The sequence below is a fragment of the Trypanosoma rangeli genome (genome assembly GCF_003719475.1).
Source record: "Trypanosoma rangeli strain AM80 chromosome Unknown Tra_15.4_contig_00384, whole genome shotgun sequence".
Taxonomy (NCBI): domain Eukaryota; phylum Euglenozoa; class Kinetoplastea; order Trypanosomatida; family Trypanosomatidae; genus Trypanosoma; species Trypanosoma rangeli.
In genome coordinates this window covers 1-16,602 of record NW_021706129.1, presented here as the reverse complement: position 1 = coordinate 16,602, position 16,602 = coordinate 1, and the positions used below count along the sequence as shown (strand labels likewise).

The window sequence follows — 16,602 nt, the reverse complement described above, 5'->3', positions numbered from 1 at the left end:
GTTGTGGAGGGAGTTGTGACAGTGTGTGACCTACGCAAAGAGTGCCCCAATGGGAAAGTTGCGGTACGGAATCTCACGCTCGATATTCTTCCCGGAGAGGGGTTTGGCTTGCTTGGTACGAACGGCGCGGGGAAGACGACAACTATTTCGATTCTATGCCAGGAATTTCTCCCCACGGGCGGATCCGTGTACGTCTGTGGGTATGATGTTGTGGAGGAGAGCGCTGCGGCCCTGCAGTACGTTGGCTACTACCCACAGTTTGACGCCTGCCTGGATTTTCTGACGGTGGAGGAGCACCTGCGGCTGTGCGCAGGACTGTGTTGCATTGCGGAGAGACAACACGACGAAGGTGTCTCTGGGCGGTTACGTTTGTGTGGGCTGGTGGAGTATCGGAGTACACTTGCGCACGAGCTGAGCAGGGGCGACCGGCGGAAACGGAGTGTGACGATGGCGTTGGTGTGCGGCCCGCGCGTGGTGTTTTTTGACGAGGCCTTGGCTGGCATGGACCCCGTTGCACGTTGTGGATTGTGGACTATGATTGAAACAACGGCGAAGTACTACTCCGTTGTTCTGATGACGGACCATCTGGAGGTGGGGGTGCTGGTGGATGTGGTGGCGATCATGGTGGTGGTGCGCTGCGGTGCATCGGTGACAAGACACACCTGAGGAATGGGTTTGGAGGCGGGTACGAGATGAGCATTCGCCTTGAGGATGAGAGCATGTGTGAATCAGTTGTTGAGTTTGTGAACGAGATGTTTCCTCTCGCCAAACTAGATGAGTTTAAAAGGCAGAGGTTTGTGTGCGCATTGCCGAGTGACACGTCGCTTAGCAACACCTTTCGCGTCTTGCAGGAGAACAATACGTTTTTGGGCGTCACGGACTACAGGGTGTCGTAGGCATCGATTGAGCAGGTGTTATTGCGCACTAGCGGAGGGGGATGAGCGTGCGCGTGAGGTGGAGGCGCAGCGAAGGACGGGAGAGAATAAGCGCGCCAGCTGTCCCTGGTGTTGAGGCGATGAGTGCCGTTGCGGGAGAAGGGACCGGAGTTGGGAGTTTTATTATTTGCTTCGGTGCATGTGTTTTTTTTTTTTTTGCTTTGAATGATTTTTTGTTTTTCATTTGTGTTTTTGCTGAATGTTTTGCATTTGTGTTGCTGCTTGTGGTTACATGTTGCGTGCTTTTTTTTTGTGGTGTTTGGTTGTTGTGGATGTTTTTCACTGCATGGTTCCTGTGGGTGGGGAGGTGGACGATGAATGTGTTTTTATTTAGGCAACTGATGTGTTATTTACCGTGGCGTTTTTTTATCTTTTTTTTTTGTGTGTGGTGTCTCTCTCCGTTCATTACACGTGTGGTTGGCCCGTGGGCAGTTTCTGCAGCCGCAGTGTTGTGTTATGTCGGTCCCTTTTTTTTCGCGTTTGCCGATGATTGACATTGGCATAAATCTGACGGACCCCATGTACCGCGGTGTGTACCACGGCCAAAAGAAGCATCCGGCTGATATTGACGCGGTGCTTGCACGCGCAGTTGCCGTTGGCGTGCGTTGCCTCCTCATTACCGCCGGCTGTTTGAAGGAAAGTCGTGAGGCCATTGAACTCTGCAAGAAGTATAGCTCCAAATCGTTACAGTGTTACTGTACCGTTGGCTGTCACCCGACAAGGTGCGGTGAGTTTACAAAGGATCCTGAGGGGTACTACAATGAGCTGCGAGCGCTGGTGGCGGAGCATACGGTGCAGCGTGAGGGTGGGTGTGTCGCAGCTATTGGCGAGGTGGGCCTGGACTACGATCGGTTGTTTTTTTGTGAGAAATCTGTGCAGATGCCTTACTTTGTAAAACAGTTAGAGTTGGCTAAAGAATTTCAGCTGCCACTCTTTTTGCATGACCGTAATACCGGGGGCGATTTTCTTGAGGTTCTGTCGCAGCACCGTCATTGCTTTAAGGGCGGGGTTGTGCACAGCTTCACCGGATCCAGGGAGGATTTGGAACAGCTGCTTGACCTTGGACTTTTTATCGGTGTGAACGGCTGCAGCTTGAAGATGGAGGATAACCTCGCTGTTGCGAAGGCTATTCCACTGGATCGACTCATGATTGAGACTGACGGGCCCTGGTGCGAGATTCGTAACACACACGCCTCCCATAAAGTTTTGCAGGAAGTGGCGAAGTGCGGCGGGGTATCAGATGCATTGCTACGCCCCTACTTCCCCGCGTGCCGCAAGGAAAAGTTTCAGGAGGGGGCAGTTGTTAAGTCGAGGTGTGAGCCGTGCCACTTGCTGCGGGTGTTGGAGGTGCTCTACGGGCTCCATCGCGACGAGGTGGCGTCTCTGGAGAGTCTGGCGGTTACTATTTATAACAACACTCGAAAGCTCTTCCCGTTTTGGCCACATGACGTGGAGCCGTAGAAGCGGGAGAACATGCCATTGCATGGGAGAAGATGGAGCTATTGTCGCTTGCGCTGCTGTTCGTGTCATGCTCTTTGCTTTTTGCTTCGTTTGGACGCCAAGATGACGCGTCCCTTCCCCCCCTCCTCCTGACGAAGCTTGGTGATGCCGGCCGGAGTCTCGTTTATTTATTTTACTTTTGCCTCTTTAGTTTCTTTCGAGTTTTGGAAGGACGGTAATGGACGCCGACGATGATGTACGAAAAATGGCGCCTTCTGCACTGCACGCGCACATTCAACGCTGTGAGAGGCTGTTAAGCCACCCAACTCTTTTGGGCCGCCTGCCGGACGGGGGTGCGGCCATTCGCGGCCGCCACGCCTTGTACGTCGCGGAAAGGTCTCGACGCGAGGCTGTGGGCGACGCCTCTTCTGGCACGACGGAGCAGGATGCTGCTGAGGAAGCCGTGCGGCAGGTGGAGCAGCAGATTTGTCAGATAACGATATCACCGGAAGCGGCGTCCAAGCAGACAGCAGACAAGTGGGCAGAGTGCCACGCCTCTCCGAACACCGGTGAGTGGGGCGTAGAGGAAGGAGAAAGGGCTGTGGAGTCGTACGGAGATGCGGCACGTGCCATTGGCGAGAAGCACCGACACAGTCCAGTCCCTGTAGAGACGATTGTGCGCCAGACGTTTGGGGGATCGCTCTGCGAGGCGGAAATCCAGCGTATGCTTCACGACGTACCGCCTAACTTCTTCTTGACATATGAAGAGACCACCTCGATGCAGCGAAGGCTCCTCGCTGAGGAGCGTCAGGAGGCGCTTAAGCGGCTGCAGCAGCAAATGCATGCCGAGCAGTAAGTGAAGCAAAATCAACAACGGTGGTATCAAGCACAACAACGAAAAGATCATGTCTCTTTGTTTTTTTTTGTTTTGGCTTTTATTTCAGTCGTAGTTATTTATTGCTGGAAGCCAGAAAGAAAAAAAAATAAAAGGTTGACTGAAATGGCGATGCATGGGCCATTTGTTGTCCTGTCTTCTTATACGATGAGGCTTTAGTCCTCCTTCCGCCTCTTTGTTTTTTAAGGTTTATAACACGGGCCCTACCCCTCCTCTCATTCATGTCGCTGCACTATTTTATTGGGAATTTTAACTTTTTGGTTACTTGTGGTCTTCAGTTGGGGCGTGTTAGCGAAGGTGCTTTCCGCACTGTGTTTCTGTGGACACCCGCTGTTTCAAAATTGACGTATGGGGGGCATCTGGTGGCACACTCTGCTGAGGCCGCGTATCTTATGGTGGATGACCCCCGCGTTGGAGATCATCGGCCTTCAGACGAAATTTGTATCGGCATGGAAAAGTGACTGTGAATCGCCAGTGATGTACACCGTAAAATTGTTGCATGATGGATGCTCTTTTTGCTCACGGCTTGTTTTAGAAAAATGAGCAGAGCGACAAATATTGTTTTGCACTAGTTTCTTTTCATCGTTGAGAGCGTGGTGGTCTTTGAACATGAACTGTGTCAACCACGGTGCCTCACTTAGTCTGAACTTGCAGAGAGTGGACCTCCTCCTCTCTTCAAATATATGCGGCGTTTAGTGCCATTCAGCAAGGTGCCTGAGTTTATTCATCGGAAGCCGGAAGTGGCTCGTGTGGGCTATGTTAACTGTATGAATGTAACTACCGTTCAGAGCACCGAGCCGTGTGATTTGTGGTTGCGAGTGAAACCGGACGGGTGGGCATTATTCCAGAAGTTCACTGACATTCCAGAGAAACGTCTACACAAGATTGTGACTTGCTGTCCCTCTGACTTTGTTGTGGCCCGTGCATCACTGTTTTTTTTGCGCACGTTTCCAAATTGATCTTTCCCAGTTTGTCCGTCTGGATCATTACCTTTTATTTCTACCATCCGGACCGTATTCGTATTGAAGCATGGTTTTTGTACGAGGCCTTTAGTCTTTGGGCAGCACACGGCAGCCGAGATCTCTCAGCGAAGGCCGCATATACGGACCTGACGGAATGCTCCGGATGAGCACCGCACAACAAACGCTTATGCTCACAGGAAAGGGTTATAAATGCTGCCTCTAGAAGGAGAAGGCCTGGGGAAAGTGTCTTGTGGTATATGTGTTTTTCCTTGTGGCGGTAATGGGGAATGGGGTACAGTTTTTATGGTGCTCTTTTATTGGGATGGGGTGTATATATATTTTTTTTGTTTGTTTGTTGTGCTGCGTGGCACGCTTGGCCTTTGCTTTTTTTTCTTCTTCCACGTAACGTCTTTGCTGCTGCCCCCTCTTTTTTTTTATTATTTTTTTTTAGGTGAAGGGTATCCGTGTTTGCCTCGTCGCAGAAAATAGTCCTCGTCACCCTTGTGTCTCCAGTCTTACGCGAATGCACACGACAGTAGAGGCCAATAAAATCCTTTGGCGCCACATGTTGTACATTAGTGCACCACTGGTGGGGGAAGGGGGAGGTGGGCATGTCACAGCCACGACACTGCAGGATGGGGCACGCGGGAGTGCTGTGAACTCACATCAACATCAATTTTCTCGCCCTGTGCTCGTGGATGCAAAAAACGATTCGGTGCAGCATGCATTTAGACACCTTGATGCAGTGGAGAAAAGTGGACGTGCAAAGGACTTGGAGCTTTTACGAGAAGCTCTTATCGTTTGCTGTGGCTCTACTCGGCGGTTTCCCCTACCGCAGGTGACGTTAGTGGAGTTGCTTTGTATATTTAACGAGCATATGCAGTATCACGTAGATGCGGAGGGCGCTCTTGCAGGAGACTACATTCTTAACTCACTCTGCTTTTTTTTTCTCTGCGATCGCCAGGAGGCTCTTCAAAGGTACGCCATTCCACTTGTGGAGCTTGGCACCTTGCGGCCTGCGGACTCAAACTACCGTAGCTTGATCAAATTTGAAGCCGTGCGTTGCTGTTTTAGGCCTGCTTGTACTTTGGATCTTCACTCACTGCCTCTTCGGGAGTCACTTTTGCGATTTGTGTGCATTTTCTGTCATCAGTCCTGCGTCGAAGGAGGCAATGAGCTGATCTACCTAAGTCACTCACGCTGGGTGTTTGGTTCCCAGCCCAACGTCTCTGATGCCAAGGATTTCCTGGACTCTCCCTTTAGCCCCTTTCCAGAGGCCCTCCGTCGTGGATTTCTTGGACCTCTCATGCAGTTTGTGACATCGTTTTGTATTTCTGATTGCAAAGCACATGATACATGGGGTAGTGACTGCTGTATTGTGTGCCTCGACGGTGTGAAGGTGGCGTTGGTCCTGTTGGCACTGAATAACACACCTCTCATGGTGATGAACCCGGGCGAACAGAACTTGGATCGGTGCGATTGTCCAACGACAGTCTTATTTGGATTTCCTGAAGATGTGCCAGATGCGCATATTAGGTTGGCGTTACAATGTATGCTCGATGTGGTTGAAATGCGAGAGGGACCCCGCGTGGATTTCGGCGCCGTCTTCGGTCAGTCGCCAGAGTCATTCCGACGATGGTGCCGATCTATCGGAAACCAACTTTTTTACATGAAAAATGAACTTTTATTCGGTCCCCAAGGTTCGAGCTATGTGTCGTCATTACGGCCTGATTGGGAGCTGTTGTCTTTACCAGGAACCGATAAGGGTCGATCTGAGCGAAACGATCGTGGAAGTGTTTCAGGTGTGTCACATTTTATCTGCCCTTTTCTGCAAGCCGCTCCATTGTCGCGGCGGACTTTTGCACTGGCGTTGGAGCTGCGCTGGAGTTTTGGAAATGCCATTGCGTCGATGAGAACACTTGGGGGCTGCTTTGCAACGATGATTCTGGTGGGTGCCCAGGTGATACTGACTGACTGTCACCCCTACCTAACCTCACTGCTAAGTGTCGAGGCACGTCTTGATGCCCACGCCAGGCACGCGGATCTCCAGCTTCCCTCGGCTTCTCTGGCTGACGATACATTTGGCGGCAGCGAGGACGGCGGAATTCTTCCACGCCTATGGAGTCGTGTGGTTTTTTCCAACTTTCGCCGGTCATCTCTGTGCCTCGCTTGGCGGTATCTTCCGGCGCACGTGGTTCGTCTTGCGCAGCACGAGAGGGAGGAAGTGGAGGTGACCGGACTATTCTACCGTTCAGCTTCTGTGACTGTGGGGGATGTGACTTTGACGATGCTCATTGGCAACGGGAAGAATTTTTCCGTTTCCGCAGCGACAGAAGGTGACGAGGTGTGGGCTGAGCTGGAGAGTGTTTGCCTACAGGAACTAGCGGAGCGGGAACATGAAATGATGCAGCTTTCCTCGCTTGTGGCAGAGTGCGAGGCACCGCAGCGCTGCTCGAATGGTAATCCACGCGAGGACGTTCTTTGTGTTGCCCACGATCTTACTACCGGGACGTCCACGTTGCTTGGTCAACGCAGCGACCTTTTGGCATCGGACGAAAGCAAATTGGACCCGCTTTTTGCGAGGGGGGTATCGCACGCGCAGTCGTTGCTCGGACGCCCCTTTTGCCCCCCTCAACGTTATGACGACGACATGATGACCACATCGTTTGCGTTTGCCGAACTTCCCATTACACGTGTCATGTTGGGCCGCACGGCGTTTGGAGCTGGCCGAGACCGACGATCGACCGGGACCCTTTACTCTTGCCAGACGGGTGGGCAGGAATTTTTTTTTGCGGATTACAAACCTTCCACGTTTCGTTCTGTAGAAGACACCTTTTTGTGCTTTATCGCTTCACAAGGAGGTGATGGAGAAGCAAATGTATGATGCATTTCGGCCTTTTCGGTAGGTTGCGTTTGGTTTTGCTGGCTTCCTGATTCAGAGGAAGCTGTTGTTTGAGCCCACGTTTTTTTTGTTTGCTTGTTGTTGTTGTTGCCTTACGCACCCGCATCTTTTTTTTTTGTTTGATGGGACTCTGCATGCGTAAGGTTTTTATGGATACGTGAAAAGTGCTGCCGCGGATGGGGAAGGTGGCTCTGGCGGTGTGATAGACATCATTGTTGACTGCTGCGCATCGCCGTAGTTGTGCGCATTTTCCTCTTTGCTTTCGGTGGGGTGGTGCGTCGCGGTGATGGGGTCAGGGGCGGCCTGTCTCTACCCGCGTGCTTTTTTCTTTTGGTTGATGTTTCGCGTATTTTTGTTTTTTTTTCTGGTATGTGGCGCGGGCCGAACTTTCCGCACACACATCTCGGCCTGTCCGCCTCATTTGTCTTTGTGCGGCAACAGCTGAGGAGGGGAGAGGAGGTGCTGAGTCAGTGAAAGGTGTTCCACGTCTTCTCCTGCGTGGCATCTGAGGGGACGCCATGGCCGCCACCAAAACCAGCTGAAAGAAAAGAGAAGTGAATCTGGTGGAGGAACTTTGTCGATAGTAATATTGGTAGTAATTGGCCTGCTCTGCGTGAGTGTGAGTGTGCAACGGAGGCCTTTTCTTCCTTTCCAAGTCCCTGTTTTTGTTTTTTATCTTGTTGTAGTGGCTCGTGTTCTGGACTTTCTGGGCGTACAGAAGCCGCATAGTCCAGTGGTGTCTTGCACTGCATGTGGTCTGTCATTCGTCGGCTGCAAGGGGAATCGCCCCCCGGCGAGAGCACTTGCGGTGAATTGCGTTATGAGCGTAATCAGCGGTGCATCATGATGCACGAGATGAAGCGCTACCCACGGACATTGGATCCAGACGTCTTTACTAGACCTTTTGGGGAAATGGAGTACGAAAAGGTGCGCGCGTGGATGCTGCACGACAGCGTTGACAAGCGTCGACAAGCGATGAACCATCTTCTGGAACTGCACGTGCTGCAGCGGGAGAATGTGATTTGTAGTCTTCGATACGGGTTTCTTGATGTAATACTTTGCACGCTTCACCACGATGAGTCCGAGGAAATGCGGTGTAAGGCGGCAGAGGCGCTTGCGTTCTTGCTGCGGGAGACAAAAGGTCTAGACATGTTTCTTGCGATGGATGATGAGAAGGCCACGCTTTGTGAGCTGCTAAAAGCATTGGACGATCCTTCAAGTGAGGTTATCATACTTGTACTGCGCGTGACAATAGCGTGTCGTGCGGCGTACAATGCGTATGAGGCAACGCTGCGTCTTGTAAAGTACGGCTTTATTGAGCGTTGCATCGCGCTGCTGCGGCATGAGGAGGATCGAGTGACGGCAACGGCGTGCTCAGCCCTCGTGACTATTTTTGTCGTCAAGGAGGCCTTTATTCAGTTTATACAGGCAGACGGAATGGCGGAGGTGACAGAGGCTTTGAGGCGAAATGACCCCTTCGTTGTGGCCGAGGCTGCTGAGGTGGTGATTCAGTCTGCCTTGTACCGTTTGGGTAAAAAGGCTGCGGTGAACCACAACACTCTGGTGGCTTTGCAGCCCTACATGTTGCACGACAATCTGCGGGTGCGGACGGCTGTCACAGGGGCGGTGGCGCAGCTCACTATATACGAACCTGGGAAACAGCAGGCGGTAGACGAAAATGTTGCTGAGCTTCTTCTGAAGCTTCTCATGAAGGAAGAAGAGCGTGATGTCTTGGTTAATGTGCTTAAGACCATTGTGAACGTCGCGGAGCACCCGGTGGGGAGGCGCCAGCTCCTGGTGGCGAAGGATCGACTGCAGTTCATTGCTCGAGAAGCCGATGATTACCAACCACTCACCTCGTCGGTCGCAGAGGCTCTTAGCCAACTCGAACGAAAGTGTTAGATGACCAACTCCGATTTTTTGCTATATACATATTTCTCTCTCTCTCTGCCTCCATGAGTGTGTCCCTATGAATGAGCGTGTGTTTGTGTATAGCTTCGGATGTATAGATTTGATATATGGTGCCACTGTAGGGCTTGCGGGTGATGCGTGTGTTGTGCCGTGTGCAGCATTAATGACGTGGACTGGTGTGACCTTTTAAACCTACGTTTGGTCCTGCAGGCTGACATTGATTTTCTTATTTTGCGCTGACTTGTATTTTAACAATAATCAAAACAACTGAAAAGGGAATAAAGAGAAAGATAACGCGAAGGACCTAGGAGTACCAGTGCGTGCAGAAGGGTAGGATATTCTATTCACGTGGAGAGACACTTCATATATAAATGGTTGATGCCCTTGCAAAACAAACGCAGTCTCCAAAACGGCGAAGGCGCTCCTTCAAAAGGAGCAAACAAGCGGAGTTCTCGGAGGATGCAGGGGCATGGCGGAGTTACATGGGTGTTGTCCTGAGCCTTGCGACATGTATTGATACCCTTGCCAATGCTTCCGCGGTCCCTTTTGTAACACTTTACAGCGCGTCTATTCCACTGTCTCTCTGGTCCTTGACACTAGATCAAGCGCTTTTGTTTTTCCCACAGTTATGGAGTTCACTCGTTGCCGACCGCTTTGCTAGGCGCATCAACGGTGTTACTGCATACGCGACAACACTACTTGTCACAGCGATCAGTATCTTCGTCCGTGCAAACGCACTTCGTGACCACTCCTTGTTTTTGTATTTGTTTGCACGTCTGATAAACGGTTTATTTCGTCACACTGTACTGTTCAATGCTCTTGCTGTGCATGAACTCTCCGGTGCATCAAAGGGCTATGACGCAAAGAAAGTCGTTATATTTAGCCTTATCGTCGCAATGCTTTTCGGTGGAGCTCTTGGCGACTACGTTGCGGATGTAGCATTTGCAACTAACATTTTGGCAAGCATGGAATGTGCGGCTGCTCTCACGCTCATCCTTCTCTCCTTCAAGTGTAAATGTAGATCAAAGACTGTGGCCGCTGTCCCGACAGTGAATGCGTACAAAAATTGGCTGATGAAACAAAGTTCTCACTGGATTCCTGCCTTTGCGCCTAGCACTCTTAGCGCAAGCTATGGATCTATGATCCAATGCATGTATCCTTTCATTGACCGTCAAATCTTTCACTTGGACTATGTTTTTATTGGACTGCATCTGGCAGTTGTTATAATCGTTCAGGCGGTTCTGGCTCCTTTTGTAGTGAAACGATATGGCAAAATGAACCAGTGGATGATTCATGTTTGTGCTGCATTTCTTTCTGTGGGCGCATGGACCAGTCCTTGGGTAACTGACAACGGTCTTGCAATGTACTTTTGCACTACACTGCTGTTTACAGATTTTTCCGCCGCTGTGTTGGAGTTGATGTTTTCCTCGGTGGCGGAGGACGGTTTCAAAGCCTCAGAAAAGGCGTTTGCCTCTACACTGCACCGTCACGTTAAGCAGTCTGTGAAACAGTGGTCCCGTATCTTCCTTGTGTCTATTCATACCATGCTAAGTAATCGTGAGGATGCAACGCGCGTCGCAACGATGCCTATTGCAGTGGGCCTGGTTGCATTCATTTTTACGCGGCATACGAGGGTGGCACTGGTTGTTGTTCCACTTACTGCTTGGACACTTGTGGCCTCTCCCCCCCTGAACAGCAAGGCCATTTGAGCTACATTGTTGCCGCCGCCTCGTTTAATCATTTTTGTGCGCACCACGGACGGGCGTTGAAGCTCTAAAATCGCAACGCGTATCAAAACAATATCCTTTTTGACCAGGGCGTCAACATCGTGTGTGTATATAATATATATGATGTATTGTATGTGGTCTTTTTTTTTTCTTCAGAATACTGCACTGCCCAGCTTGCTGTCTTCCTGTATCGTTTCCGCTTTCTCTTCTCTGACGCACTCGTCTGTTCTCACCCTCACACACCCACTCATTGCGCTGTTTTTAATGAAACAAAGGAACCACAGGTGGTTGCTGTGGTTGGCTGCAGTTTGAATTGGTGCCTCACACGCATGGCGAGTGGAGGGACGGCCCCGGCCGCCGTTGATGCGGAGCTGCAAGCGGAGGCCCTCAGGCGCTTCAATCCTCTTGTATTCACACTGTCCGTGGAGACCAGGAATAATGTATGTCTTTCTAAGCTTATCGAGGCCGTGATGCGGGACCCCGTCTTCGCGAAAGGCTTCTACGTCTTGGAACGCAAGAGCAACACTTCCGCAACGCCGCATCTGCGAGGACGAAACGCTAAAAGGCAAAGCAAGCAACTTGACAACGCAAAAGTTAGCGTAGCGCAGTTGTACGAGGACTACGTGGGCATCGCAGTCGCTCGAGAGCTACAGCGGCGCGAAGAGGTGCAGGCACGCGAGGCGGAGTACGCGGCGCTGGTGTCTCTCTACGTGGAGGACGGACTCACGGAGGCAGAGGCAGCGGCAGCGGCACTAAAAGAGATGGAGGAGGCTGCTATTGAAGGCACTTCAAGTGAAGAGGGCGACGTCCGCGAACGACTCTACGTGTTTCTTACGACGTATCCGACCAATGTGGAGGAGGTGACGGAGTTGTACAACAGTGGTCTCTCTCTTCATGCGGTGATTTCGTTGTCGAGCCGTGTGCCGCTCAGCGGGTCTACAGCCGCTGAGAAACCGCTGCAGGTTTCAGAGTTGTCCAAGGGTAAGGAGAAGAAGGAAACAATGAGGACTGTGCCCAAGGAAAGGAGCGGACAGATTGAAGAAAAGAGCCAATTGACACTGTCGGCTGAAATACAGCAGCACCTGAAGGAGACGAATAATCCCCTGACCTATTTAAAGAGCATTTGCATTCACGCATATGAGGTTCCAACAGAAGTGGTACCGACTGCCATCAGTAGTAATGTAGCCGCTGCACCTACGGCCCCTAACCTTGTGGGGAATACGGCGCCTGATGTAGTTTATCGTTTGAAGGGCACAGAAGGGGCTGTCTTTAGCGCGATAGTGGATGCTGTTGTCATGCTTGAGGAAAGCTACATCGGATTCTGCGAATGGAAAAAGCAGAGGGTACAAGTGGATGTTCCTTCATATGTTCCCTTGCGTTACCCTCAGACAATGGATGCAGCACCGGCAGCGGTGGAGGAACGGGGGAAGAAAAGGCTCGTGAACAAAAAGAAGGGTGCCACTCCAACACCAGTGATACCCTCTACGAATGTTGAATCTATTCCTGTTTTTGATGTTGATCCCAAAAATATGAAAGGTGTGGTTGCTCATCGCTCTGTGTACGATAACATTCTTTCAGCTTGGAAGCAGGGTTACTTCAATAAGCAGGCCTTTCGCGCCGCATGCATCTTGCAGGTGGCAGCAACCCTTGCCATGACAGATCCCGAACTCCTAGAGCCGTTCCCAACCCTTGCGAAGCGTGAAATACAGCAAATGTTACAAGACAAGAAGGAGTCCAACGATTTTGTGAACTACATATTTGATGTTGCGACGCGGGGCGTGGATGACACGCACCAGCAGTTTTTTTCAGGAACTGAGGAAGTGGGTCCTACAGGGTCCTGCTCTCCAAACTCCATGTCTCCAACAAACACCACATTTGGGCCGGTGCTTTTGTCACAGATGAGGGATTCCAGCGCCGTCGTGTCTCCAAACAATAGTGATAACGTTGATAACACGTCCATGAACATAATAAAGGCTGTCGTTTCTCTTATGTCTCAGTCGTTTGGTATTGAGGTGGAACGAGCAAAGCAAATGGTGGCAGAGATGACCTCCCGCGGCTTTATTAGCTCAAGACAACGGGGGACGATTAGGCAAGTCTTGGAAAGGAGTAAATCAAGTAGTTGGCGAAGTGCACGTATGAACGTTGGCTGCTGCGAATTGGAGGTGCTATATCGTGGGGATGGATCGTCTCGTACAGAGGGTTCTGTATACAACTTCCGTGGGTCCGCAACCTTTGCAGATTATGTGAACTGGCAGAAGTTTTGTGTTAGTGAGGGGTTGTATTACAATCCGCCTCCACCTGACAGCGACGAAGAAGAACCAAGCGAGGAGGAGGAGGAGGAGGAGGAGGAGGAGGAGGAGGAAGTGGCGAAGGGAGAAGAAGAGGAAGAAGAACGTGTGGCTGATGCTGATGGAGGGGGATAAACAACAAACAACAAGTAATAAAAAAGGCCTCGCAACGGAAGAAGGTTCAGGAGCCCCCACCGGTTGATGCCATACAGGTAGCTGACGCAGCTTTGCGACGGCGTCGCACGTATGAAAACACCTTGAGGCGCCTTTGTCAAAAGGACGATGTGGTGCAAGAGCTGATGACGTCAGGAACTGGAGCTCACTGCATTGCAGAGGAGACGCAGTGGATGTTCACTGACGACGGTTCTACTATTGAGGTTCGGCGCATTCTGGGAAACACACCCCAAGTTCACTGTAGCGTGAGTGACCCTCTGGATTTGGTTTTTGGTTACTTGACGATGGAGGATTCGTCCACAGAGGAAGTTTCTGCTGTCATATCAAGTAATGTACGCGGTTTTCTTACCATCGATCATGTAGTGCAGTTTTTCTTTGAGGTTGTTGCGGATAACACCGGTGCAGTGGAGCAGACGACGTACACCAAAGCACTGGAAGCTGCCAAACTTGAGGCGAAGGCTCAACACGACGGCCTGGAACAAACAAAAGCTTCAAAGAGCTCCAAAGAAAAAGTCCCACTGCCAACGCTTGCTGTCTTGGAAGAGGCACTCATATCGCAGATTTCTGTCCCCAAGGAACGTGAACAGGCAAAACCCATGGTAATCGCGCGAGCCTTATTCCGAGATGGGACAGCTGTTACATTTTCTGCCGCAGAAAAGTGCTTGCATTTTGCTGCCGTTCGAAGTCTATGTCATTTCTTGTTGGCCGATCTCGTGGTAGATGTTTGTGTGGGGGACTGTCTACGAAGCATTCGGGTTTCCCATATTGATGCCATTACCGTGTACGTTGATGGATGCGTTGTGATACATTCTCAAGAAGTAGAGGGGTACCGTGTTTCTCTGGATGTATTGGGAAACTACATAACTGTGAACTCGGAGGGCAGTATGTTGTATGTGACAGCGTCAGGAAAGCGTTCAATAGTTAAGGTGGACGGTCAAACTTTGGATTTGGAACCGCTTATGGTCGCAGCAAAGGTGGACACACATACAGGTGCCCAGGTGTTGTTGCGACAAGACGGTGTACAGGTTGTGTTGGGCTCTGGGGGTGGGGTAGAAAAGATCACCTACTGCACAGGATGCTCTTGTGTCAGATCAGACGGCGAAAATGCGTGGCACTTCAAGGGGTTCCCAGAGATTCGATTTAACTCTGAAGCCGGTCGACTGGGGTTTACGGTTGACCGCATGGAGGCAATTATGGACGTTGGGGAGCAGACTCTTCACATGATTCACCACCGAAGTGGTGGTGAGGCAATCCTTGACTGGACAAAACATTGGATGCATGTGCGAACCATGCCCAATGGGAATTGCTTCACGATAGACTGTGCCTTTGGTGGACTTGTGGCATCATCCGACGTTTCTCATTACTACGTTTCTCCATTTGGGCGATGTGGAGAAGTCCGAGAGGATGTGTTCAAGGAGCCGGAGATTGTGAATCAGGAGTTTCTACAACGATATGAGGGAGCAGGTGGGAATTTTGGGGAGACGGCGCTCCAGAGCAATTGCTGCATGCTTAACTTTCCCATCAAGCTCATGGATTCCAATTGCCGTCCCACAATGGAGCCGAAACCTACGACATTATCCAGCTACACGCGGTATGCGGAAGGAAGTCTTGAGAGTTTGCGGGTTTCTGGTGTTCGACAGAGCAAAGACCTCTTGCGGGGAGTGGTGGGCACGCGTGGGGGAAACGGCGATGATGGAGTTTTGGTCTTCATGATGCCATGGCTTTCAAACGTGTTGCTTCAGCGTTTGAAGAATGACATCAACCCAACCTACTCGCGCCTGTTTCTGGGACTTTCTCTTCTTGGGGGGGACGTTCAGGAACACATTATCTTCCTCGAGTCGTCTCATGAGGGCGCACGGGAGGAGCGAGGGTCCACAACCCCAATGGCAAGTTCTGTTGCGCAGTTCTTGCTCACTTCCCAGCTGCCCAAGGCAACCGAGGCTCCATGTGGGGACAACGTGCATGCAATGCGCATTCTCTTAACAAGAGAAGGAGCCGTTTTAATGACGGATGACGTGGCAACACTACTGCGTCACGATCGTCTTTCCTCGTCTGCAGCAGAAAAGTGGTCGAAAGCAATGCAGACACTGCCTCTTGTAGAAACGGCAGAAGTGACGGCCCTGAATTCCTCGTACGAGACGCGGCGTTCTGAACCACTTTATGCTTATACTGTATCCGGGCGAAGCTGCACACGTCCAGTTGCACCGCGTAAGGAAGCACGTGCGACGCGGGATGCAAAGTATAATTTTTGGCGTTCTACTGGAATTCTCGTCGCGGCAGAGGTGAAGGAAGCTACTTTGAATGAAAGGAACGACAATGCATCTACAGGGATTTTGACATCCGAGGGAACGCATGCACCTTTTGCCCTTGCAGCATCCCCTGCAGCGGATATCTCAGAGCCCATTAAAAATAAGGGCTGTTGGGTTCCCTTCATGCACACAATGTTGAAGAAGGAGATGCCGCCACAGGAATACCGCTCCGTTCCCTCGCTGTCAGTGACACCTTCAGTGCTTTCCTTTGGACGCCTGCTAAGTGGAAACCGCTACGCTATACCTTTAACCCTTACAAATACCTCGACTGTCCCCTGTCGCTACCGTGTCACTCTTCCCACAGAGTACAGATCCATTCTGCGCGTTCACTACCCGCGGCATTTTTTGGCACCAGGTCTTACTGTTGTGGCACAAGTGGAAGTTTCAGGAACACAGCCACCTGGGACAATATCAGTCGTACTCGGTGTCACACACGAGGGAGGGAGTGTCACAGTGGCAGTGCACCTTGAGACGGTAGAGAAAAGTGATGAGCTTTCGTCAGCGATTGCGGATGACACGACGGCGGTGTTTTTGGGTCCCACTTTGATTAATTTATTTGTTCCCGGAACCACAAGGCGTCTTCCTCCGCTTCATATTCTTAAAGGAGAGGAAGCGAATAAGGAAGCTGCTGCTGATGCTCTTGAATCAATGTAATTTTGTTCAATGTTTATAATATTACTTGTAGACGTTAAGAGAGGATACTGTCAGGCATTATATATATATATTACTATCTTTGTTTCTTTTTTTTTTTGCGTTTGTGTGCACATGTCCCATCTGATGTTGTTTTTGGCTTTTGTTTCTGTTTCTTTTAATATCTACCTTTTCTATTTTTTTTTGTGTTGTTTTTTACTTCAAGGCCACGTGTGGAGGCGGCACATATTTATAATTCATTTTCACCACTTTGCTTTTATTGGCGTAATGGCTGAATCAGGCACCACCTTGCGGTTTTGCTCCCCTTTCTGGACGCCTGAGCGTCGCTGGTTTTTCCAGTTTTTTGTCTGCATTCTGATATGTCTGAACAACGGCGCTTGCTTCTGCTTTGGTGTATTCACTCCGTAC

At 50.7% G+C, this 16,602-nt stretch overlaps 8 protein-coding genes and 1 pseudogene across 8 annotated transcripts, besides 5 other annotated features; all 9 read left to right on the top strand.

Annotated features, from left to right (window-relative positions):
* On the top strand, positions 1-666 carry TraAM80_08184 (ABCA1 transporter; the record flags this gene model as incomplete). The annotated part of the gene is made up of 1 exon (XM_029384943.1): positions 1-666. A coding segment is annotated over one exon (666 nt), but the record flags the coding sequence as incomplete, so codon positions are not given.
* A 413-nt stretch (positions 667-1,079) lies between these two features.
* Positions 1,080-1,129: a sequence feature (GA-rich).
* A 292-nt stretch (positions 1,130-1,421) lies between these two features.
* On the top strand, positions 1,422-2,396 carry TraAM80_08183 (tatD related deoxyribonuclease; the record flags this gene model as incomplete). The annotated part of the gene is made up of 1 exon (XM_029384942.1): positions 1,422-2,396. One exon carries the CDS (start codon positions 1,422-1,424, stop codon positions 2,394-2,396), a length of 975 nt encoding a protein of 324 aa, XP_029235215.1.
* A 217-nt stretch (positions 2,397-2,613) lies between these two features.
* Positions 2,614-3,231, top strand: TraAM80_08182 (putative protein kinase; the record flags this gene model as incomplete). Its single annotated transcript, XM_029384941.1, has 1 exon — positions 2,614-3,231. One exon carries the CDS (start codon positions 2,614-2,616, stop codon positions 3,229-3,231), a length of 618 nt encoding a protein of 205 aa, XP_029235214.1.
* A 56-nt stretch (positions 3,232-3,287) lies between these two features.
* Positions 3,288-3,316: a sequence feature (A-rich).
* Positions 3,317-3,491: 175 nt separating this feature from the next.
* Positions 3,492-4,444, top strand: TraAM80_08181 (hypothetical protein; annotated as a pseudogene).
* A 215-nt stretch (positions 4,445-4,659) lies between these two features.
* Positions 4,660-4,681: a microsatellite.
* A 74-nt stretch (positions 4,682-4,755) lies between these two features.
* On the top strand, positions 4,756-7,116 carry TraAM80_08180 (putative protein kinase; the record flags this gene model as incomplete). Its single annotated transcript, XM_029384940.1, has 1 exon — positions 4,756-7,116. The coding sequence occupies one exon, from the start codon at positions 4,756-4,758 to the stop codon at positions 7,114-7,116; it is 2,361 nt and encodes a 786-aa protein (XP_029235213.1).
* Positions 7,117-7,194: 78 nt separating this feature from the next.
* Positions 7,195-7,224: a microsatellite.
* Positions 7,225-7,884: 660 nt separating this feature from the next.
* Positions 7,885-9,036, top strand: TraAM80_08179 (uncharacterized protein; the record flags this gene model as incomplete). The annotated part of the gene is made up of 1 exon (XM_029384939.1): positions 7,885-9,036. The coding sequence occupies one exon, from the start codon at positions 7,885-7,887 to the stop codon at positions 9,034-9,036; it is 1,152 nt and encodes a 383-aa protein (XP_029235212.1).
* A 380-nt stretch (positions 9,037-9,416) lies between these two features.
* TraAM80_08178 (putative retrotransposon hot spot (RHS) protein) lies at positions 9,417-10,754 on the top strand (the record flags this gene model as incomplete). Its single annotated transcript, XM_029384938.1, has 1 exon — positions 9,417-10,754. The coding sequence occupies one exon, from the start codon at positions 9,417-9,419 to the stop codon at positions 10,752-10,754; it is 1,338 nt and encodes a 445-aa protein (XP_029235211.1).
* A 347-nt stretch (positions 10,755-11,101) lies between these two features.
* TraAM80_08177 (uncharacterized protein) lies at positions 11,102-13,195 on the top strand (the record flags this gene model as incomplete). Its single annotated transcript, XM_029384937.1, has 1 exon — positions 11,102-13,195. One exon carries the CDS (start codon positions 11,102-11,104, stop codon positions 13,193-13,195), a length of 2,094 nt encoding a protein of 697 aa, XP_029235210.1.
* A 164-nt stretch (positions 13,196-13,359) lies between these two features.
* On the top strand, positions 13,360-16,197 carry TraAM80_08176 (uncharacterized protein; the record flags this gene model as incomplete). The annotated part of the gene is made up of 1 exon (XM_029384936.1): positions 13,360-16,197. The coding sequence occupies one exon, from the start codon at positions 13,360-13,362 to the stop codon at positions 16,195-16,197; it is 2,838 nt and encodes a 945-aa protein (XP_029235209.1).
* A 126-nt stretch (positions 16,198-16,323) lies between these two features.
* Positions 16,324-16,391: a sequence feature (A-rich).
* Between the last annotated feature and the right edge of the window lie 211 nt (positions 16,392-16,602).